Raw genomic sequence first — 26,496 nt, 5'->3', positions numbered from 1 at the left:
TATCTATGACTCAGCATCTCCACTATATGGTGAGTAGCAACTTCCCTTTTCACAATATTGTTACATTCCATCAAGGATTTTCCATTGTTTCATTTTTTTTTTTTTTTTTTTTTTTTTTTAATAATAGCTTTGGAGCACCACATCGCAACATTCTTTCTGTTTCTCTTTTCCTGCCTTTAAAACAATATGTATTTCATTTCTATAGATAGTGCTGTGCTATAAGCACTTAAAAAAAAAGGTCATCCTTAATTGTGCGTTAAACAGGAGACAGATATTCTAAGAACAATTACTGATTGTTCTTAGCCCTGTCCAAATATTCCACTGGGAAATTTAAGACTACATCCACCTGGTGTAGTCACAAGGGTGGAAAAGGAATTAAATAATAATGATAATAATAATAATAATAATAATAAAGAAGAGAAGGAAAGTTATGACTTAGTTCATGAATTTGGGTGCTTTTCTCATAGCCCCCCATATTTAAAGTAAAATTCCAGTGCCTCCTTACTGTGATAGATAATGTAGGAGGCATTTTGGCTATCTGGCTGAAGATTTGATTGGTCTCTTCCAAGTAAAAGCCTAGTGCCTGAACTTACCTTTAGTATGTTCTGCCGAAAAATTAACTATTTCACTACATAAAACAAAAGGAACAAAATATTTACAGTACAAAAAAAGGACAAAAAAAAACTAATATGGCAGTACATTCCGGTCTACACTACTTTTACACAAATAAAACAGAAAAATGAAGAACAATATAAACAATCATTTTAAGTGCATACATAACAAAGCAGAGATCATTTACTAATTGATTTATGTCTGCAGAAAATTTGAAATTCTACAGCAACATAAAGTACAAAAACATAATTAATATTTAATATTTCTTTATGAACATACAAATGTAACCAAATTTTAGTCCAATAAATTACAAATTGATATCTTTATATCACATAAAACAAAAATTCTCGTCAGTAACACACTACTGATCTCTCAAATAAATCAGTGTTGCTTCCAGTCTTTTACAAACTTAATATGAAATTCTTTATTGCAGTTACAATACTGTTTCAACATATGTAACAAAGTAAAACACAAAATGCATTACAGACTTTGGGGAAATGTGAACAGAACAGAGCATAAATTGACTGGTAATATTCACACTGAAATCACATCACATTTAAATTTCACTACATCACATCACATTTAAATTTCACTTTACTGTTTAACAGCTCAATGTGGAACTGTTTTCAGTGACTTGAAATATTGGTCCTAAAACTTGTCAGTCACTCTTCCATTATCAAAAATAATCCTTCAAGTTATAAATATGACTTAGAAATCATGCCAGATTCATCATCTACACAGGAAAGTATGAAGGAATGATGCAAGTTTTTCAGCAACCGTACTGAAACATCACATAGATATACTGTCTATACATGTTCATAAACTGTACATTTAAAACTGCACGGAAAGCATGGATGACATAACAAATACTCTTCACAGACATCAAGGGAAGTTTCAAAGGTTACCACAGCAAATATGCAGCAGACTTTTCTGGTGAAACAAAAAACTATAAGTCTTCTTATTTCACTATCTTCACTCTGTCATAAAACATAACACAGCACTGAACGAAATGCAAATTAATAAACTCTCTTCATAATCACTTTCTTTCAACATTTTAAATATCAATACGAGGCCTATATTGCAGCCTCAAGGGTGGGTCGCGAAACCTCCATCTTGTCACATAAACAAATTTTAGTGTATGGTCTTTTCCCAAGAGTTCATCATTGCACAATATATCAATCTGTAAAAAAAGTAAAAACAAAATTAGAAACATGATTTCCCACAGGAAAAGTAGAAATGATAAAAGAAATACAGTCATTGAAAATTAAAATTTTCATTAATAAAAAAAAGTTCAGGAATGGTCCTCTCAGACAAATTAGAGAACACAGGTATGCTTTATCTGTCTGAGGATACTTTTGTAACAAGAACTCTTTTTTTTTTTTACAAATTCTTTGGTTGAAGGAATATATTCCACCGCTCAAAGATATAACGAGTGACAATGTGAACAAGCAAAGACGGTTCGAATTTTAATGTGCTTCAAGTACGAAAAACTGGTTTCCAAAAATGTTATTGAAATATCACAGGGCATGAAAAGAATGTGTAACAGATTACACATGCAACAAAAAGGTATTTAAGGATGAATGTAACGTGATACTCAAGACTATCTTAATTTTTTTATCACAAGACAGATACTTATCATGCACATAGACAAAAGATTACAAGGGAAAGTTAAAAAAGTTCTCCTCATTTATTTGAAGGAAGAACTACAAATGAGATGCAAAACATGGAGAAAAGATGACATTACAGCCTATATCCCATTACATACCAATATTTCTGAAAAGTGCAACAATTTCCAAACTTGAATACACTAAAACAACAATATGTGACTTGCAGATAATTGAAATCAAGGAGTGTGTACTACAGTGATGGTACAGAAGTCGTGCGATACCTCCTAATATTGTGTCATATTTCCTTTTGCCCAGCGTAGTGCAGCAACTCGACATGGCGTGGATTCAACAAATCGTTGGAAGTCCCCTGCAAAAATATTGAGCCATGCTGCATCTATAGCCATCCAAAGTTGTGAAAGAGTTGCCGATGTAGGATTTTGTGCACTAATTGATCTCTTGATTATGTACCATAAATGTTCGATAAGATTCATGTCATGTGAACTGGGCGGTCAAATCTTTCGCTCAAACTGTCCAGAATGTTCTTCAAACTAATCACGAACAATGGAACATTGTCATCTATAAAAATTCCATCTTTGTTTGGGAATATGAAGTCCATTAATGGCTGAAAATGTCTCCAAGTAGCTTAACATAACCATTTCCAGTCAATGTGTATTTCAGTTGTACCACACACCACTATGGAGCTACCACCAGCTTGCACAGTGCCTTGTTGACAACTTGGTGGGTCCATGGCTTCATGAGGTCTGTGCCACTCTCTAACCCTACCATCAGCTCTCACCAGCTGAAATCGGAACTCATCTGACCAGGCCACGGTTTTCCAGTCATCTTGAGTCCCATCAATAAGGTCACAAGCCCAGGAGATGCTCCAGACAATGTTGTGCTGCCAGCAAATACACTCATGGTGGTTGCCCATTAATGCCAAATTTTGCTGAACTGCCCTAATGAGTATGTTGTGTGTGTAACAAGGCACATTGAATACTGTGGTTATTTCATGGAGTGTTGGTTGTCTGTTAACAATGACAACTCTACATAGATGCTGCTGCTTTTGGTTGTTAAGTGAAGGCCTTCGATCACTGTGTTGTCCACCGTGAGAGGTGATGGCTGAAATTTGGTGTACTCTCGGCATACTCTTGACAACGTGAGTATTGGAATATTGAATTCCCTAATGATTTCCAAAATGGAATGTCCGATGTTCCTAACTCCAGCTACCATTAAATTCAAAGTCTGAATTCCCTTTGCGCAACCATAGTCACATCATAAACCTTTTCACATAAATCACCTGAGAACAGATGACAGCTCTGCCAATGGACATCCCTTTTATACCATGAGTATGCGATACTACTCTCATCTGTATAAGTGCATATCACTATCCAATGACTTTTGTTGCCCCAGTGTGTCTATTCAATGCCTGATTAATTATTTTTGTAAAACTAAGCTACAGTTCTTCTACATGTCCCACCAATAGCTAAATGTTTAAATTTTCTCTTTAATAGATCACACTAGTGTTTAACATGTAAATGTTTCTACATACTTTAACCGTCTTTTGTTTCCTGCTACTCACTGTTGTTGCAACTAACTCTTCAGCACTGATACCAGTTCCTATTTGGAAATGTTGCAAAAGGTCAGGTCTATTTGTTGCCATTAGATGTAACGTATTTCCATCATGAAACATGTTCTAAATAGTTTTCAGAGAAAGCATTTACTAGTGTTTCACATTTGCAAAACTGTTAATGTTCCCATAGATTGTTGGAGGTTAAAGTCTCTTCCATGTGATGATAGTACAATTCAGAAAAAAATACATATTAGTGAACAATAACCCTAGGTTTACTGTAAAGATTTTGGCAACAGCTCAGGTCCAGTCAGGTGTTCGATAGGACTCAAAGATTTATGTCCACTTGTGCTACTGGCAAGGAGAGGTCCCCAGCAGTGGGACTGACATTTTGAAACTACCTATATGATGATGTAGGTTAAGGTCCCAGATATCACAACCTGCAGCCATTCAACCTGGTGGGCCCTCATCTACACGTAATCATGAAAAAAGAAAAAAAAAAAAAGACAGTTTTTCATGGGGTGCTCTACAGCTTTAGAAAAGGAATGTTGTACAAACTGATTGCCTAACCTAATGGTTAAGGTATAGTCCTCACATGCAGAAAGTTGCGAGTTCGAATCTTGTCTGGTGCTGTGAAATTTTTTATTTTTAAATCTTTATCAAAATGCCCCTGATCATTGTTTTTATTCAAATAATTGGTTTGATTGTAATTTGTTTTATTTCTATTCTGATGTCACATCACTTTAATCACCATATTAACTTTTGCAATTGATATGATTTTTTCTTCCACTGATTCCTTTTCCAATTGTAATCTTTGTGCATGTGAATTTAATTACACTTATTTATCTATAATAATATTCAAACATTTGACAATGCTTATCTAGTGGTTATAATTTGAAAGATGAAATAATCTATTTATATTGACTGTGAAATGTATTTTTCATTACAAGAAGTACATTTTCTTGATGGTAATAGTCATACAAACATTTAAAACACAAATCCTTATTGCACTATGGACAAAATAATGCTGGCGAATATTTAAATGAAAGAAGGGATTACAAATAAAACAAAATACAAACATATGAGTAAAAAAAAATGTTGACTGCAATAACTGGAATGAAAATATAAGATGAGATAACAGAAGAAATTAAATCGAAGTTAATACATAAAAGTAATTAAAATCACATGAATGATAGGAAGAAAAAGAGAGCAACTGAAAAGTTAATACAATGATTAAAGGATGTGACAATGGAATATAGATCAAAAGCTTACATTTAAACCAATTGATTGAATAAAAAATAATGATTAAAGTCATTTCAATAAAAGCTTAAAAATAAAACAATGGAAAACCAAGGATGGAATGTAACAATATTATGAAAAGGACAGTTGCTACTCACCATATAGCAGAGATGCTGAGTCGCAGATAGGCAAAACAAAAAGACTGTTGGAAAGTGAGCTTTCGGCCAACACGGCCTTTGCTGGAAACACACACACACACACATACACACACACACACAAATGCATGTTGTCTATTTTTGACAGAGGCCTTGTTGGCTGAAAGCTCACTTTCCGACAGCCTTTTCATTGTGCCTGTCTGCAATTCAGCATCTCTGCTGTATGGCTTAAAAATAAAAGATTTCGAAGCACCAAAAGAGATTTGAATCCACATACTTTTACATGTGAGAACTGGACCTTAACCTTTACAGTACAGAAACAGTCTGTGTAACATTTCTGTTTTAAAGCTGGGGAGCATCGTGTGAAATTCCAACACTCTTTTTGTCCATTGCCTGCAAACAAGGTCCCACCAGGGCGAATGGCAGCAGGGTATAATACCTTGGACCTTAACTTACATCATTGTACACATGGTTTCAAAAAGTCTATCCCAACACTGGGGACCACTCCTTGTGAGTTCATGCTCAAACAACCTCACATGGATCATCGGCAAGTCTGTATGAAGTAAATCACTTAGTACTGACCAATAGGTACCGGGACCACATAATTTTGTTACTGCACAGTATGAGCATATTTTGGATTTATAATCTTTACAGCTTCATCTGTAGCATTGGACAATACCAGTGGGTGTGTACCCTTCTGTATTTGCAGTCTGATGCTACCTACTGTGGACTAAACATGTGGTATACAAGTCCAGAAAAACAATGTCGCTCTTATGTAAAGTGCCGGAATATGCTGTTTTCAGACAAGTTATATTTCAACTTTTACTTCAGTGACAGCCACGTGTGTGATGCTGTTGTGGTAACTGCAACCTAGCAGCCTGAACTGCTGAGATGTGTCAAATCTTGAGGTTTGGGACATCACTGTAGACAACATGGATTCTCATCTCTTCAGACTGAGGACAGTCTGAGCAGCAACTGAACAGAAGAGATTTTAAAACTCATCATACAACCCCTTCTTCATGCAACTATACATACTATACTTTAGAGGGACAAGGGTCCTACTATTGAAACTTCCTGGCAGATTAAAACTGTGTGCCCGACCAAGACTCGAACTCGGGACCTTTGCCTTTCGCGGGCAAGTGCTCCACAGTTTTAATCTGCCAGGAAGTTTCATATCAGCGCACACTCCGCTGCAGAGTGAAATTCTCATTCTGCAAACATCCCCCAGGCTGTGGCTAAGCCATGTCTCCACGGTATCCTTTCTTTCAGGAGTGCTAGTTCTGCAAGGTTCGCAGAAGAGCTTCTGTAAAGTTTGGAAGGTAGGAGACGAGATCCTGGCAGAAGTAAAGCTGTGAGTACCGGGCGTGAGTTGTGCTTCGGTAGCTCAGTTGGCAGAGCACTTGCCCGCGAAATGCAAAGGTCCCGAGTTCGAGTCTCGGTCGGGCACACAGTTTTAATCTGCCAGGAAGTTTCATATCAGCGCACACTCCGCTGCAGAGTGAAAATTTCATTCTGGGTCCTACTATTGTTGATTGTATGTTATTTCCACCACAAAATATTTTGTGAAGGGCAGAACCAAACACTGTGAACCGGAACTACAAGTTACATTACCTGTAGTTATGAGACACATATGTTGGAAAGTACTACCTGTTAACTGCAACAGCTGTGTGTCGAGAATACCAGCATCTTAATGAGCTGAAATACACAGACGTCCAAAATTAAAGAAACAAACCACTATTTCCTTGTCCTGTATCTAATTCATGATATAATCACATGAACTGCCAACAGATGTGCGTATGATCATGTACTGCATGGAAGATGACATTCCAGTCAATGGAAAACCATGCCAATGATGAAATCAGACACCTATCAAAAGGGATCATGTTTGCCAGGTAGTCCCACATCCATAGTCGCTGTGAACACAGATGGTGCAGTATGGCATGGAGAAGATGCCTCTGCGGTGGAGGGACATGGGAAGAATGGAAGCAGGACAGTCGCAAACTGATGTGGCCCAGTGGCTTAATGTGAATCGTTCTGTAGTTTTTTGGATGGAGTGACTGTATCCCGAAGACCAGTGTGGAGCCGACCATGTGTAACATCAGAAAGAACGGACTGTTATTTGGCTGTAAGGGCATGACAGTATCAGCTTACTATTGTATGGCAACTGGCATCTGACCTCGCAGCATCCACTGAACGTGTCGCATAGAAGCAAACAGTGTACAGAAGGCTTTGGTAGAGTGGCCTTTATTGTCAGAGACCTGCTGTATGTGTACCTCTGATGCATCTTCATAGAAGGGAACATCTAGAGTGGAGCTGTCAACATGCCACCTTTCCACAGTTGAGCCCCGATTTGGTCTGGACAATGATCCTCGATGGATTCGCATCTGGAGGGAATTTGAAGCCCAATTTTGGGACTGATATCGAGGAGGATTTCCAATGGTGCAGGCAGTGACTTTGTTGACCACTTGAACGCGCCTCTTCATGAAACTGTATAGTTAAATTGGCAATGTTTAACAACAGTTAAACAGCATGATGGAATCTTGGGCCCTTATGTGTGGTTGTTGCGAGGTGCTGTGGGCCCAGACTTCGTACTGCTGTACGATAATGCTCGGCCTCATAGAGCACGGGTGGTTATGTCTTCCTGGAAACAGAAGATATTGCACTCATGGTATGGCCTGCTCACTCTCTCGATTTGAATCCCGTAGAGCATGTCTGTGATGCACTACACACACGTGAGCATTCACCAACCATTCTCCAAGACTTGTAAGCAGCACTGCAGGAAGAATGGGCATTATTGTCTCAACATGAGATTGATGACATCATTCACAACATACCCAGTTGTCTGTCAGGTCTGTATTGCTGCCAGAGTTGGTTACACCCCATACTGAGCACATTAACCAGTTGTCCGAATGTGTGTGCATATCAGTTAAGGTGAAAAAAATGAAGAACAATTTTGTCTATTGTTATGCATGTTGCATAAATTCTTTATATTGTTTATACTTTACTATCACTTGGTTATACTGTTTTGTGGCAAAATAAATGCAACCTTGCAAAATTTCTGTTTGTTGCTTTAATCTGGACACCAGCATATTCAAGTAGTACTGCAGGGTAGTCTGCTACCTCTCTTGGATAGTGACAGGCAGGATATCCAGCACACATTTAGAGAGGGATGATAGTTGTGACAAAACTGTAATCTATAAGGAGCATTCAAATGAAAAGGCACAAAACTTCGAATAAACAAACCTGTTGAAATTTGCATATGTTATTTTGGGATAATGTAGTGAGACATCCAATAAAGCAAATGTGGTATCACCACCTCCCCCTGAAAAGAATTCAAAGCTGCACCCTCAGCAGCCAAGGTGATGTCCATTGTCTGTTTTGATGGCAAAAGTCTGATACTCATCAAATTCCGCATGCACAGGAAAACCATTAACAGTGATGTGTAATGTGAGACACTCCACAGCCTACACAAGTCCATCAAGAGCAAACGGCCTGTGCTCCTGACTGAGGGAGTGATTCTGCTCTACGATAACTTGCCTCTACACATCTCCAACATCAGACTAAGTGTAATGGTGATGGTGATGTTCAAGTGGGGGCAACTTGCATCTGCCATACAAGCCCGAACATGTCGCCCGGTGAGTTCCATGTATTTACTGTACTGAAAAATCATCTCAAAGGGAAGTGCTTTAACTCAAATAACAAGCTGAAGGATGCGTGGAAAACTGGTTCCTGATACAGCAACAGGAATTCTGGCAATGGGGAATCCTTCCACTTGTGAAACAGTGGGATAGTTGCACTCAGGCCTCTGGTCATTACTTTTAAACAAAGATTTCAATTATACCAACAGTGTTGTTTCTTACCTTTTGTTTTGGACACCCCTCATACTACTTATTATGCTATGGGCTTCACCAACAGAACATGAATGCACATACTGAGCCCTCTTGAGCCATGGAAGCGCATAACACTGCTAGTCTCATTCACTTCACCCCAGAACATCTCCTTAGTAACTTCGTCTTCGACACTATCTTGACGTGGCAGTACATCTAATCTCACCATTCCCAGAGTCACCACCAATAACCGCATAGAGCTTTACTTTAGCAGAGGCGCTGCACTCCCAGTCTGCTAATTTCCGTAAGTGTTAGTGCTTAATACTACATACTGATCTTTCCAGCATGACATCTAAGAATGGGTCAGTCTTACCATTTTTGTGGTTTCTGCAGCCCAAGTATTGATCAGGAAAATTATATAACCTTTCTGCATGGACCACACTGACTGACAGCAGCTAGGAAATATATCACCTCTACTTTTCCTTGATTGAAGACACTAAGCCACATGCATCCAATGCATCATTGCTAGTGAATCTTTGTTATATTGTGGGTTAAGGAATGTCTTCATGTTTCTGCTGGTCCCTTCCAGTAGTTCATTTTTAGTTTTTTGTTTGGGCAGTGCTCACTAAATTCGGTGACTTAATAACAGCTATGAAATCAATGTCACAGCAACTGCAATTAAAACAGAGCCCCTCATACCTTTGTGTATGACTAACATAATATGGCACACAGAGGCTGTCCCATAGCAGCAAAGCTTTGCAGTATGTGTTCTCTCAGCTGTGCATTCAAACATCTTTAAAGTACTTTTACACTGATGTGAAAACTGTTGTAATTTAATAATGTTTTCATAATAGGCACATGAATCACCAGAATGATATAATCGAACCACGCCGAAAGCTGAAAATCTGTGTCACCAATATAACATAGATTTTTGTTTCTAGTGAACTATAAATGGCTTAGCAAGAGTAGATTATTATACCGTAGGCAATCTTAACTTCATTACCAAAACAAATATGTATTACATTCATCTCATCATCAGCTAAAACTTCATCAAAACATAAAACAGGTTTTATTACAATGCCATATACTGAAAATATGTGTACCACAAGCACAACAAATAGGTAGATCTCGCCCGAGTAGAATCATGGGTCAGAGAGCAATCCCTACTAGGAGATATGTCAGTGTCACTTTATTTTTAGTCACTCTTCATCCCACTGGCACACTATATTCTGGTTGACAAGCAAGGCTTGTGGGTGAACAGCACAATTTTTCAAAGATTCTCTTATTGGAGACATGTTATTTTCTTGGTCTCAATCTACCTGAAGAGAGGGAATACATCTGCCTGGAACCTTTGTTGGTGCTGTGTAGAAGAACAACAATTTAATTGTCCACTATTACACTTGCAGGTACAAGTGTTCATGCTGGCTTGAGGTGATGAAGATCATATACAGGAATCCTTTTGCAAATATACTGATAAGTCCACTAAATTGAATGATGAGACAAATAGGAGCAGTTGCCGAGATCCATATGACGTCTTGACTTCAGAATAGGATTTTCATTTCCTAATATTCATCTCCAGGATTTTTGTCTAAAAACATTTGTACAGTTTTGTTTTCAGATGTGCATGTGTCCCCAAGCACTGAACATGTGGTTTCATCTTAAGGTGGTGGTTAACTACATCTCCAGCTTACACATTTCTTGTAGGCTTTTGTGGTGTGTCCACAGTGCTGGCATTTGAAACAATTAATTGGTTCACCACCACCACCACCACCACCAACAACAACAACAACAACAACAACAACACCACCATTACCTTCCTTTCAATTATTCTCATCCGGCTTGTAGTTCAGGATCTTCAGGGGAATTCTGTGACCTGGCATTCTCATGATATTTCTGAAGTTTTTCATTCAGGTTGAAGATATTTAATCATGTTCTAATATCTTCATTTCTAATCTTGTCTCTCCGCTTATAACCCTTTGTCTTCCTTAGGAACCTCATCTCTGTGGCTTGAATTTTATGACTCTTGAACACGTAAGCTTTCAGCCAGAAGGCCTTCTTCTGAAAGAGGCAACACAAACAAACAACCCAAAGCATGCGCGCGTGCTACACACACACACGCGCGCGCACACACACACACACACACACACACACACACACACACACACACACACTCACGCACACGCGCACACGCACACACACACACACACACACACACATACACACACGACCACTGTGTCTGGTCTGACTTCAGCTGTTGGTGGCTGTGATTGTGTGTGTGTGTGTGTGTGTGTGTGTGTGTGTTTGTTTTTTGGAATTTGCGTGTGTGCGTGCATGCATGGGTGCATGTGTGGTCTATTTTTGATGAAGGCCTTGTTGGCTGAATGCTCACTTTCCAACAGTCTTTCTGTTGTATCTATATGCGACTCAGAATCTCTGCTATATGGTGAGTAGCAACTAAGCTTTATACAATACTTTTGAATTTTAAAATTTGTGATCTATTAGACTCAATAAAATTCGATTTCAATACTAGGTTAAAAAGGCAGAATTCCCTGAAATTTTATGAAATTCCCTGAGATTTCCAGATAAAATGTAATTCCCTGAGAATTCGAGGTTTTCCAGAAGAATCGCCACCCTGATATTAAATTCTGTGTTTTTCTATGATGTTTTTAATTACAAATGCATTCGCTGTACATTAATGACCTTATCTAAATCAATTTTGTTCCATCAGAAATAACAGCTTCTATGATGTTCTTCATGCAGTTATTGATTATCTTCGAGTACAATTTGTAGCCAGTGTTTAGAGGACTGATGCCTAAAAGGAAATGGTTGGTTCAGTTATGAAAGGCCACATTAGGTACATATCTACATCTACACACAACCTCTTCAAGAATCCATACGGTGCACAGTTTATTTGTTTTGTCTTGTTTTGTTGTAGGGTGCAAAAACAACTAAGGTCATATGCGCCCATGTCAGGACAGTAGAACATGAAGATGAAAAAGGAGTTAAAAACTATTACATGTTAAGCCAGGTACTTTGAGAAAGGTCCATAAAATACACCATAGAGACAATGGAGGTCCTGAACCAAACATTAAATGTCCTTTGCCATACTGCTAAGACAGATAAAAAGTAAAATGCGGTCGACAGCCTGCGTATCGTTCGCTAAAACTGCCAATAACTCAGATGGCAAACGTAAATGAGAACATAAGTGGTTAAAAAAAGGGATGCGGTGCATGGTGGAGGGTACCTTGTACCATTATTATTCGTTTCTTTTCCTGTTCCATTTGCAAATAGACTGAGAGAAAAATGACTATGTGCCTCCATACAATCCATAATTTCTCTTGTCCTGGCGGCCCTTAAGCAAAATGTATGCTGGCAGCAGTCGAATCATTCAGTGGTCAGCTTCAAATGCTGGTTCTCTAGATTTTATCAATAGCATTTCGCAAAATGAATGAACCAACCATAAACAAATCTAGTGGCTGCCTCTGAAAATCTTTGGTGTCTTCCTTAAAGCCAACCTGGTGGGGATTCCAAACATTGAAGCAGTACTCAAGAATGGGTTGCATTAGTATTCTATACATGGCCTCTTTTACGGATGAACTACACTTTCTTAAAATTCTTCCAATAAACCAAAGTTGATCATTTGCCTCACTCCATTTCAAATCGCTTTGTGATGTTATGCCCAGATATTTCACTGATGTGACTGTGTCAAGCAGCACACTATCAGTGCTGTATTCAAACATTGTTGGGATTGTTTTTTCCAACTCATCTGCATTAACTTATGTTTTTCTACTTTTAGGATAAGTTGCCATTCACCAGACCAGCTGCAGACTTTGCCTAAGTCATCTTGTATCATTGGATAGTCACTAATCTCCAGGTAAAGAAGAAAATTTAAGGTTAATAAGCAAGGAACAGCCCCTTTTCGTAAATTGAGGTATTTTGCAGTTCTGGTACTGCCATAAATTGTCTAAGCTGTTTAGTGTTATAGATCTGCTTGACTTCACAGGAAGTGGCCGTTTCCACTAAGTGCACTCTATTTCTCAATTGCTTCACTGATTTCTGGACGTCCAACAACACACTACATATCTTTGTTTACATAAAATGGTCCCTTTCCAGGGATAATGAAGGAGACATTTCGAGAAAGACTCTGACTCTTTACAGTGTTAGAGAGATGCTTCTAGATGAAATACAAAAATTTCTGGGTGAGTTTCACTGTTGCCATATGGTACACCCACTCCACTGAAGGTGGTATGGATTTGTGAACTAAGATTGATATTGTTCCCCTATAAGGTTGATAAATACAAGACAACTGACTGAAGTCCTGCATATTGGAGTAAACTAAATAAAATTTGTATGTGGTAGGTGAGTATATGATTTCTTGCTAATGACTTTTTTGCCTTACTGGCCATCAATCCCTGCAGCACATAATGAGTTTTGTACCATCACTGTGATCCAGATAGTTAAGCTGGGACTCCATTCTCCATGCACACAATAATCCAACACTTCATTACTGTGTTGCTCATCGATCACTGAAACATCACCAGAATATGTTGTAATAGAGGACTGATGGTGTTGAGCAACACCCAGCTTTTTGATTCTGAGTTTGTGAAATATAGATGCAGCTCTGAATAACCAAGTTCGCTGAAGTGATTACTGTTTAGTTTGATCTAGAGGCCATATATACCAACTGTGTCAAATGTGTCTGCCAGTTAATGAAGTTTTGTCATGCTTTCTTTCAGTAGATTACAGATTGGGCAGTTAGATTGATCCCTACATCCTTGTAAGGTGCCTGAAGGTGAAAATATGAAATCAATAGCATCTAAATGTGACATCAGTAAAGAACGATGAATCTAAGAAGACAACAGGAAAGGGAGAAAAAAAAAATATTTATTTTTCCTCATACCCTTTATCACCGATGTCCCTAATGTCTTCCATCATTATGGAAGCTACTAAACTGTATTATCTTTCATTATTGTTTTAGTGTTTAAAATCATCATTTTCCACCTTCTGTAATGTACATTCTCAATGTGCATATTACTTCTCACATTTGCGTCTACCTGTAGCTGCCAAACTGCCTGGTTATAATCACCAGGCCTATTTCTCAGCTTTCACATTCAAAGAGCAATGAGAAAATTTCTCAGACTGATACTGAAAGACTTTGCTGTTTTCAGTCAGAATGGCTTTTATTGTCTGACAAGACTCTTTTTAGGTCAGAGCACACTGTTCAATGTTTTTACAGCAAGCGGTTACTGTCCCTGAAATGTAGTTTTGGAAGGTCTTCAAAACATTCACCTATGGCTGCCATAAACACATACCATGTGGCTAATATATACAATATTAAGTCATGCCTGTTCAGAGTTTTTTTTCCAAGATGCTGAATGTACATTTATGACTCCCACAAACATCTGTGGGTTCTACAAATTTCATACTTTATATCGTGGCTGCCAGATGCCAATAGTTGCTGACATTGTTATAAAAATTAATCGGTACTGAAACATTTGTTACTGTCACTTGTAGATGTCAGCTGGTGTAAGCATACTTTGTACAGTACAAAGAAGGGTGAATTCCAATTTGATGTCTTGTTTCATATGTTTGTTTGTCATGTAAATTAGCTGTAAAAGAAAGTTGAGGAAGAAATATATTTACTTATGTATTTGGATGTAACGATTCTTTTTCTATTTCTCTTCTGCAGTAAACACTACTGAATTGGTTTTCTCTCTCTATCCAGTTTCAATACTATCAGTAACAAAATTTGTGTGTTAAATGTAGAAAATCCAAACAATAAAAATGTTTTAAAATTCAAACTGAAGATTTCTAAAAATAAGTTACAACTTCTGACAAAACACAGATTCTTGCCAGTCTGCTGGTAATAGCTGTTACTTACAAGACCAGCATCATACATTCTAACTCTTTGTTGCCCCAAAGAAGTTTCACTTAAACGGTTCCCATAAATTTCTGTTGTTGTTGAAGAGGCTCCACACTACTATATCCTGTGCAAGACTCTTCATCTCTGAACAACCACTGCAACCCACATCTATTTGAACCTACTCACTAATATCGTACTTCTCCCTTGGTCTTCCTCTGCAATTTTTACCCCTCCAATATTAAACTGATGATTCCTGTATGTCTCAAAACGTGTCCTATCAACCAGTCACATTATGCCAAAAATTACTTTTCTCTCCAGTTCTTATTAGTTATGTGATCTACCAACCTAGTCTTCAGCATTCTTCTGTAGCACCACATTTCACGAGCTTTTATTTTCTTCTTGTCTGAAACGCTTATAATCTATTATTATCATGTTCTAGCAGATGTGGAAATGCAAGGAAGTCAGAGTGTGCTAAATCTGGCATGGAGTGCCAATGATCCACTAGTTTACAATACAGATACTTCACTTACTCTAAACTCAAAGCAACTTTGAGGGTAACTGCACTGTCCATATGGAAGACGATTTTTTTCCCCCTTTTGAAATCCAAGCAATTTCATGGATACTTTTCTTTTTATAAAATTGACTTCTAATTATTGTTCTATCCCTTGTAAAGTAAACAATAAGAAGATACCCTCCCTGAATCCAAGAAAAACTGGACATAGCCTTTCTAGCAGATGGAATGCAGTTCATCTTGTTTGATTCTAACCACTGCTGTCCAGTTGCTTTGATTACTGTTTCATTTTTCGTTTTGAAGAACCACGTCACATATGAAGTAACAAATTGGCACACAAAATAAGTTGGACTTCTTTAACAATACTCCTATTTTGGCTGGTATTCAATAAATGTAGCACCCATCTTGTTTAGAGCTTTCTGATAATAGCTTTCATGTATAATTTAACAAATCATTTCTTATGATGTGCCTATGGCATCACCTATGTTGTAGCCCTTTCATAGCCAATTTAATTCTAAGTTAAAGTTTAAGGACATCATTCACGTCTATCATATTCATGATGTCATACTTCTGCACTTCCATGACAAAGTATGTCCATATGGTGGTAAGAGTACAGTGGAGTGATTTAATAAGGGGATTAATAATATGCGTGTGTGACTCAGCCCACAACTGTAGTTTATGGGAAATTAAGACATATTGCTAAGACAAGAGAAGGTCCTTTGAAAATGGTTTGTTAGCTGTTTGTCAGCAGCATTGAATACTTCTCTCAACATTAAGCTGCCCACAAGCACACAGGAAATGTCAGTCTAAAAGAAGAATGACTGCAACAGGGCAGCACAAATACACCAAATACGTCACTAAAAAAGATTGAGCCATTGGGAACACGATCCTAGAAAAAGTTTTCCAATACCAGAAGCAAATGGCAGCCAAACCTGAAAATTCTGACATGTATTGCTTGAGGAACCTGATGGATAGACAAAGTGGTACCAAGACACCCTAGTGTAATCTATGACTCTATAACACAAAACCCATTTGCTGGAGAAAGCAAACAAATGGAAGGAAAACATAGGAAAAAGAAGGGCAAGGAGGAGAACACTTTGTGAAAAAGTTTCATTCACTTGGAACTTTGGAGAGCAATTCTGCAACAAAGAGCTCTGTCTTGTTGCAGTCTTGGAGGAGTCAATATGGGTCAGTGGCTGCTGCTTAGAGATGGTAGCCTTGGTTAAATCTGTCACTGCCACCTTGTCACACCCTGTTGCTAACAGTCACATGATGAAATTCACTGCACTGTATTGAGGACATAAAGCACGTGATCCGAGTCATCCATGGCAGATGTCACCACTAACTGCTCTTTACCACAGTACTGATGGTAATCCTCTGTTTTTCTTCAGCATCACCCCACTGTCGAGAAGAATGTTTAATTCCACAAAATGCATGTCTCGATCACTATGAGAACCTAGCTCTCTTGCTTTGTTCCAGTGGCTCAATATAAGTAGTTGTAAACTTTATATTTCATTGTCTGATACCCCACATTTCCATATCACATTCCTGTACTCCTCTTTCCAATTGTAGGCATACTGTAGCATGTTTGTCTGATAGTAACTACTCTGGCAATGAGACTAATGAATTAACTGAACCCTTTTGCATAAACTAATGCAATACAAATTAATTATCCTAAATATTTAAGGATCATTGTGCATTTTAATCAAATGGAGTATCTGTGAGTATATAAGACAAAACATCTGGCATCCAATGTTGGGCGAAACAACTATGAGAAGTACAGGCAATTCACTGAGCCATAAGGACCAGTTTTCTTATAAACCTTCACCACATTTCAAGGAATTTTTGTTGGTGATAAACTACCCAAAACAAAAGTTTAACACTTGCCAAGCAACACACACACACACACACACACACACACACACACACACACACACACACACACACACAAGTAAAAATTAAGACACCTGCAGTTTCTGAAAATGATGTACTTACGTCTCTGTATTTCTCTGTCCCATTCAAGACTTTCTTGGCAATAAACTTTTTGAGGTGCGTAATTGTTGCCTGTGCTGAGCATCTGATGAATCTTCGCTTCAGAGTCTTTAAGTTTGTGCTTACACACTCCAGACATACATTTACCTGAAAAGGAGAAATGAGAGACTGATGTGGTTATTAGCAAATATGTTAATTATTAAAGGAAAATCAAATGGATATTGCAACAGACTGAACAGTAACAAAAGCAAACCATGGTGTCTGAATTTTTTTATAATGTCAATTGGCCGTAAGTAATAACAAATAACAAAGTGCCATTAATCTGATAGCATACAACAGAAAATCAAACACCAGAAAAGAAAAGAAAAGAAATCTGAAAATTGAGAAGAGAGATGAAAAACAGGCAATCTTATAACACATGACCAAGCTATACAACTGACAAACCAACACACTTTGACAAAGGCCAATAAACAAGTCTAAATTACATATCTTCAATTTTTTTCAGCAAATTGCTCCAGGATATGGAAGTTAAGTTCAGTGATAATATCAGCTCACTATTGTTTGGTAATATGAAATATAGGTGAGAACATGGGACAGAGGCAGCAAAATGTAAATTTACAACGGTATGCAAGAACACACGAAAAGGGCAAACTGGACAATATGAGACACAATTAGGAAGAGTAACAGAAATTCTACATTTATATCCCCATAAGGGAACTTGCTTTGATTATTATTTACTTGTATGGTTCACGGTCTACCGCAAATTTAGACACCTAATGTGTTGAGTGTCACAGCAGTCTCTCTTGTAGGTGGCTCATGAGCACATATGTTGTGGTGAGTTTTTTTGTAGCATGTTTGTGTTATTGTTAAATATTATTGCAGAGAAGATACAGGGTGAAATGATGTTGGCACATTAAATAATTATCTTGAATAATATGTCCAAATTTCAGGAGACACTGAGGAGAGGTTTAGAATTTAACAATGACACTGGCGGGAAAAAATTTTCACTTCTATAGACGGAAGTTCTCTATGAAATTTTCCCAAAATTTCCTTTACATATGACTACACCCCTAGTCAGCTCACAATCAAAAGACAGCTCCTTTCTGTCTCCTTTCATCTCACTAAGCAAATGTACTGACAGCAAAAAATTGAGAGTTTTATAGTCAAACAGGTATAGAACAGTCACAGAAAATACAAAATACATTACCTGCTCATCTTGCCGATGGTAATCAGACTCTGCATGAGCATCAGCAGGTACCTTCTCCTCTTCCAGTTCACCAGCATTTGGTGGAATGTCTTTTGGACACGCAAGACCTCTGACACGATAAAATTCTCTTTCCCTCTTTATCTCATCTGGAAGCAAAAATGAAACTGTGTCATTAACAGTTTATTAATTTTTTGAAATATTTCATGAGCACCAGAGAGCATAAGTAGTTGGACAAAAAGAAATCCATACAGAACATATTACATCTAATTTTTCAATGTAAGTATGCTAACTCAAGGCACATTCCAAGAGTATTTGGCAGAGGAAAAATTCCCCTGACACTTACCTCTATGTAAATGTACGCTGATAACAGAGAGTACCGTAGCTTTTGTTCTTTAACCCTCTGAGTACCAATGGTTTCTGCTTGAAACTGCCATTTTATTAACTTTTTTTGAGGTACTGGTGGCTTTCACACAAAACAACCAATGCTAGTGCAAGACAGAGCCATTTGGTGATACAATGAGGAACTTCTACGAATGTACTGCAGTGTAGTAATCACTTACAGTGTTTAAAGCAACAGGTGTGGTGGTGAATGTGTTATGTGATTGTATGAGATTATGGCAGTCATACTGAGGAGATCACTGACAGTGAAAGTAAGTGCATCTAAAGGTACTTACAAAAATTTTAAAGTTTGTACTACTGCATTTACGAGGGGCTTCAAAATGAAACCACAGGAGCAAAAAGTACTTTTGGTATGGATTTATTAAATTTTAGATCAATTTTTGTTTGTTTAATTAGGACTATAATTTGTTTTGGGGATTACAAGTTCATGGAAGTTTCGAGATATGGGATTGTGTCTAGAGAAAATACGAAACTGCTTTCAAACACAAGGGTGATTTGATAAGTCTGGCACAAAAGTAAGAGAAAAATGTTTGTTTCTTAAACAAATCACCTTATTTCTCAACAGTCCAGCTTTTTCATCCTATCAGAAAAATTGGTTCTGTCAAACTCTGCAAAATATTTGTTGACTGCACAACTGTCACTTCCTCATTTGATAAACATTTGTTTCCAGCAAGCTGAAGTTTCAAGTTAGGGAACAGAAAGAAGTCACTTGGGGGCTTAGACTGGTGAATAGGGTAGACGAGGAACCAATTCAAAGGCCAATTCATGCACTTTCGCTACCGTTATCGGTGATGTGTGGGATGATACATTATCCTGGTGAAAGAGCACTTTTTTGCTTGCCCACCTTGGTCTTTTTCCAGCCAAAGCAAGATTCAAATGATCCAACAATGAAGCATAATAGGATCCAGTTATGGTTCCACCTTTTTCCTGGTAATCTATGAGGATCAATCCTTGGGAATCTCAAACAGCAGCTAATAAAATGGTCTTTGCCTTCTTCGATGCACTTTCACCAGTCTTTGTTCATTGTTCTTACTGCCATTTTGATTCTTGTGTGTAATGATGGAGCAAGGTCTCATACTGTCAGAGACCAGTGCAAAAGGTCTTCCAGATTGTGATTAAACATCACCAGACATTGTGCTGAAATGTTGAGCCGGATGCGCTTTTGGTCAACTGTGAGCAATCACGGCACGCACCTAGCACACAGGTTCTTCATAGTCAATTCTCCGTGCAGGATATAATGCACTCAATTGAGATGCCTACAGCCTTAGCAATCTCACAAATTTTTATTCAGTGATCTTGCAATACAATATTAAGGATTTTGTCAATGGTTTCCTTTGTATTGAACTCAACTGGATGGTCAGAGTGCACTTCATCTTTGGTGCTTGTCCAAATATGTTTAAATTCACCTGAAAGTAAATGGTCTTTAATGATGATGCAGAGTCCATGGGAACATCTAATTTGTGCATCAGGCCAACCCTTCAAATAAAAATGCTTCATGACAGAACTAAACTGTTTTTGCCAGTTTCAATCGCAGGTGACACACTGACCAATTCAAAAGGCTGTCGGTAATGAACTGCACACTGTACATTGTTGAAATTCTTTATACAATCCTTGGAATAACCCTGAAATAATCAGAATTACCAATCACAAAGGTGCAACAAAAATGTTCCATTCTTTCATGGAAATTTATCAGATTTATCAAACTACCATATTATATCTCATGAAATGAGGGTTAGTTGAAAACTGTATGTCCCAGAGGGTCCAAAGTGAATTCCTTCTAGTATTAACTGCTTACTCTGATGATAAAGGTCAATTTTGTGAATACTTTTTTTAACCTTGGAATTGACACGGTTAAGAAAATGAAAGAAAACGATAAACTAAAATACAGCAGCACAGAAAGAATTGTTAATATAATGTTTGACCTAAATCAACACTGCAGCATAAATAAATAACTGAAAAACAAAAAATATGAACAAATATACTGGTGGACAACATGTACATTATCTGATAAAAGGTATCCATGAGATGGGGATCTGCCAGTATAAAAGAAGGCAGGAAGTATTGTGTTGTTAGTAAAGAAGCAGTAACAATAGAATGGGTCAGTCGGGAGAGCTCAGTGACTTCAAATGTGGCCTACTCACTGGATTTCACCCATCAGGGACACTTCAACCCTTCTCAAACTACACAAGTTGACTATCAGTGTTAAGTGAATATGTGAAGAAACAAACACAGCTAAACCAAGACTAGACAGATCTCATGTACTGACGAATAGGGATCGTCAATCTATGCAGATAGGGAGGGGTTGAAAAATCACATGAAATCAGCAGAAGGAAGCATTCCTGAGTTACAGAGTGATACCAGCAGTCAAGCTAGCACAATGACCGTGCACATAGGGAGTTACAAAGAATAGGGTATAAAAGCCAAGCAGCTTCTCATAAGCTACATATTCCTTCAGTCAATGCTAAGTGATGCTTGAGATCGTGTAACGAGTGACACCACTGGACTGTGGATGGCTACAATGAGTGATGAATCTCGCTATATCCTTTGGCAATCTAATGAAAGTGTTTGGGTTTGGCGAATGCCTTGAGAACATTACCTGTCATGTGTAGTGCCAACAGTGAAGTAAGGAGGAGCTGGTGTTCCGGTAAAGTGTTTTTCATGGTTAGAGTGTGGTCTCTTTACTGTTCTTAAGAAAGTCTACATGTTGTATGAAATGAACAATTTTACACCATTATGTAGAGTGTACAGTAAAGCAACAGTTTGGTGACTGTGATTGTATCAGCACGACAATGCAGCTTGCCATAAAGCTGCATCTGTGAAGGAAAAGTTTGTGGACAATAACATTCCTGAAATGGACTGGCCTGGCAAGTGTCCAGATCTGAACCCAGTGTAACAACTTACGGGTGAGTTAGACAGTCGACATCATTCCAGACCCTAGCATCCAATGCTTCCTTCTCTTGTTTTGGCTCTTGAGGAAAATGGGCTGCTATTCCTTCACAGACATTTGGATACTTCACTGAAAGTGTCCCCAGCAGACTTCAAGCTGTCTTAAAGGCAAAGGGTGGACGCACTCCATATTAAATACATATCTGGATACTTTTGATCAATGTGTACAGAGTATATCAGAACTCCACCAACAAACTTTCAGAGGCTGTTCAGGGGTACCTTCTGAGTATTTTAGTATAACGGACCCAAGGACTCAGGTAGCTCATCACAGAGTAATCATGTAATTATGATTTATTTTCAGAATGAGATTTTCACTCTGCAGCGAAGTGTGCGATGATATGAAACTTCCTGGCAGATTAAAACTGTGTGCCCGACCGAGGCTCGAGCTCGGGACCTTTGCCTTTCGCGGGCAAGTGCTCTACCAACTGAGCTACCGAAGCACGACTCACGCCCGGTACTCACAGCTTTACTTCTGCCAGTACCTCGTCTCCAACCTTCCAAACTTTACAGAAGCTCTCCTGCGAAACTTGCAGAACTAGCACTCCTGAAAGAAAGGATATTGCCGAGACATGGCTTAGCCACAGCCTGGGGGATGTTTCCAGAATGAGATTTTCACTCTGCAGCGGAATGTGCGCTGCCCGCGACAGGCAAATGTCCCGAGTTCGAGTCTCTGTCGGGCACACAGTTTTAATCTGCCAGGAAGTTTCATGATTTATTTTATTTGTTACCACAGTTACCTCTGTTTTTGAGAAAACATCTCCACAGTATTTAACAGACCTGCAATACGTAAGCACCAATACATACAATACAAGACAGTGCAACGCTACAACCCTCAGATGATGCAAAAGAACAGTGATGTTGCCATCAGTGTGTGTATAGCTCAGAGTAGTGTTGTCATGCCACTGTACCATTGCAGTAACTGACCCCATACATGAGTTGCATATCTGTCTACTCTTCACACTACCCACAATACTGCTTTGTATCACTGTTTACACACAACTAACGCTGCCAGAAAAGAAAACCCTAAACAGAACCAAGCAGTAATGAAGGAAAACTTGAGAGTAAAAAGAGCATTACTGTCGTCAACAGCAGGTATCGTAAGAAAATGGAAACAAGAGACACAATGCATATCATGGACATTTGCACTGCTTCAGTGCAATACAATTACAAAGCTAATTGGGGCACGAAATGCAATACCTCTATAAAAAGTCAATAGGCTGTGAGTTCATTCTACAAAAATATTCAGAAGGTACCCCTGAATAACCTATAAAAGTTTACTGGTGGCGTTCTGTTCCACCCATACAGGTAAAGAAGGCAACACACAGTAGCTATAATACAGGAAATTATTCAGTACATCCAATGTAATAACAACAATGTTTAATTTTCAGTAGTTTTCTATTGAAGATTTATTCATGTGTGATGGGAAAATCATTGTCTAGGTGTCGATTTCACTATTTTGGTATTCCTATATTTGATATGTATAATATCATTTATTTAAAGTTATTGTCATTATTTAGTCTTGAGCACAGTATAATGGGCAGCAAGTGAAAATGTTCTCATCATTTGCAATACCTCTGACATTTCCCCCAGGAGACGCTGACTTCCCTAAGTTTTCTACAAACACTTGATGGTAAGTGACTCATAGCCGACATATGACTCTGCCCTTTTCCCGGTAAGTGTTTTAAGAAAACAGCTTTACAGTGATTGATTAGATTCCTGTAGGATGCATAAAGCCCCCTTGAAACCAGCATTCTGTTGCTGTTATAGAGAGGTTTAAATTAGGTGTAACTAAATATTTTTAATACAGTCAAAATTATGAAATGGCATAGCTTCTCCAGACTATGTTGTAGGAAGATATTCTCATGTTTCATAACTCTGGCTACGACGTTCCAGGTTTGACAGATGCGTACCACTGCCGAATTTATTTATTTATTTATTTTTTGGAAATTTGTGGTAAGGTCTTACGAGACTAAACTGCTGAGGTGATCACTCCCTAAGCTTACGCACTACTTAATCTGCCTTTCCAAATAAAACTTTTAGACCCATTTTGCTGCTAAATTTTCTAGTTTTTTTAATATATTTTTTTAAATTTTGTATCAATATTCTTCCCTATTACTTGTCAATAGTAGAAGCAATTGAAGCAGGAAGGTGAGTTTTATGCTTCTATCAACATTGATGCTTGGTTGCCATTTCTTGTTTTCGTTCTCCCCTGACTTTTTCCAACGTGCAATCAAACAGTATTAGTGAAAGTTTGTCCCCTTGTCAAAGTTAAGTTTAAACTGTAAATGGCCAAACAATTCATTGCCAGATTCAACTCCTGAGTTAATATTCTTGAGTGTAATTCCACTGAGATCAAAGTTTTTGGTGTGCACCAACTTCCTTCACAGTAAGTACAGTCACATAGTTTTTTTGAAACCAACACTGCAATAACTAAGTTCTTGTTGTCAATTGTCTTAAGTAACATGATATATTTAAACCTGATGATTTGGACTGCCTGGCTGTCGAAATGCCCTTGATATACTCAAATTTTTTGGTCAAGTTGTTCCCAAGTTCTTGTGTGAATAATCATGGGTGTGGTCTACAGGATAGATTAAAAGGACATGATCTTGGTCATTTCAGTGTGTAGATGAAATGACTCCTTTGTTTACATGGCAGGTATTTTCTGCAAGCATTTCTTTTGATTTCCTAAGTACAGAATTGACGCTGTAAAAAACCTAGATCTGATAACTGAACTTTTTTCTCGTGGACTGACAGAGTTAGCACTAGCTCTTTGCCTTACAAAGTCCATGGTAAAGAGAAATAGAACAGTGACAGAATGTATTTTTGTTTTGTTCATGGATGATATTAAAGACAGATCCACCACCAGACTAAAAACTTGTGCAGCAATTGGAGTTGAGATACATATACATGATGATGCCATTAATGCTTGGGCAATATTGATTATATTCCTGATAGCTGTCAATGTTGTTCTGTAATTTTGAGAACTGACAGATGTGGCAGGAGAAAGTGCTAACACACAAAAGCATCTGGTTATATTCAAAGAGAAGAACATAAAGATGAAAAGGCTAAAAAATTGATATAGCAGACAGTGCTTTCTAGCAGTACAGCGGAACTAACAATTACTTGATGTGCTGAATTTGGAAACACAGCAGATACTGTGATCATACTAATCCTTCCTAAACTGAAGGTTAGCACTTTCCTCCACAGATCCCTTCGATTACCACTCTCTGCTATGTTTCAGAGGCTCTGCGGATATCTCATTTGAAATAGATGCTTTCTTATTTCCACCAACTATTGCACTCTTGACATCAGCACAATATAATGGGAACTACACTATACCAATTTGTTCTCTCAGTTATGTGGCCAGTATTCTTCATACCAAATAATAAAAAAAAAGATTCCTTTCACTATGAATTTCACAGGGATTTAATTATGAGTTCCCAGGAGTCTTGATCAGTGATTACAAAAACATGGCTATTACAAATATATGAGGGATTATCTTCATGAACAAGCAAGAGAGAGAGAGAGAGAGAGAGAGAGAGAGAGAGAGAGAGAGAGAGAGAGAGAGAGAGAGAATCTCTGTCTCAGTTCACATGAGCCAGCTGTTCTCTCTCCTGGCATTACTTAGTCATGATTCACACAGGGATACTGATTTCCCATTGTGACACTCTTTTGAAAAATTGGCATATAGAAAATGCTATTTCTGTTGATTGATTGGGTTAGATTTGTTGTGTTTCTTTTATGTCACATTTAATAAACATCATAAAAGCAAAATAATTGTCACTATGTGTGAACTACATCAAAATCAATGTCACATGTCCAACGTGCATCCTGAGCGGCATGTAAAAAAAAAAAACAATGGGAATACAGTATTTTTTGATGAATTTAACATACTACTAAAAATACTGAGAACTTGTTGGAATATCATGCATTACCTTTCAGTTTCTTCAGTGTTCTAAGAAACAAAGTATTTCAAAGGTAAGGGCCATAATATATTTACATTATGTTTGAATAATGTAAATGCAACAGTAGAGAGATCCTGATAAAGAATATTAAGATTGTGTGATCAAGGTGTAAATCAGTATAGTATTAAGATCTATAACCCAGTTTAAAATCACTGCAATTTAGTTCTACCAATACTGAGCTTCTGGTTTATACATTTATCAGAACCAATAAATATTACTTGCAATAAATCCATGTATGTTTAAGCATGATTACACTTACTATCTTGTAAATTTGGTACGAGTTTGTACACAATGTCTTGCATCGTTCGATCAAAGCTGATATACTGCAGTGGATGAGACTGGTGAATTACTATATTGCATGTTGGACATGTGTTATTTTCTTCTAGATGCTTCACCAAACAACTTTTGCAGACTGAAACATTAAAAAATTCACAATCAGAAAATACAAATATGTTTCACATACATCAAACGTGCTACAATGATACACAGAGCTTTGTTTCATTAACTTGCTAATCATACATGGCTGCTACACTAATGGGTCAAAATCCTAAGACTGATAGTATTTATTTACTTACCTATAAGATTCTGTGGCACCTTGTAAACCAA

General features: G+C 37.8%; 1 protein-coding gene across 1 annotated transcript in view; it reads right to left on the bottom strand.

Annotated features, from left to right (window-relative positions):
* Positions 1-740: 740 nt before the first annotated feature.
* Positions 741-26,496, bottom strand: part of LOC126480929 (polycomb group RING finger protein 3) — a 45,329-nt gene continuing 19,573 nt past the window's right edge. Inside the window, exons 3-6 of the mRNA XM_050104341.1 lie at positions 26,150-26,302; positions 18,581-18,726; positions 17,377-17,520; positions 741-1,792 (exon numbers count right to left, since the gene is read on the bottom strand). Coding sequence (XP_049960298.1) covers positions 1,667-1,792; positions 17,377-17,520; positions 18,581-18,726; positions 26,150-26,302 — 569 coding nt within the window. The 3' untranslated portion in view covers positions 741-1,666. The remainder of the gene's footprint in view (positions 1,793-17,376; positions 17,521-18,580; positions 18,727-26,149; positions 26,303-26,496) is intronic.

Source organism: Schistocerca serialis, chromosome 5 (assembly GCF_023864345.2).
Source record: "Schistocerca serialis cubense isolate TAMUIC-IGC-003099 chromosome 5, iqSchSeri2.2, whole genome shotgun sequence".
Classification (NCBI taxonomy): Eukaryota; Metazoa; Arthropoda; class Insecta; order Orthoptera; family Acrididae; genus Schistocerca; species Schistocerca serialis.
This window is presented reverse-complemented; position numbering and strand designations above follow the sequence as displayed.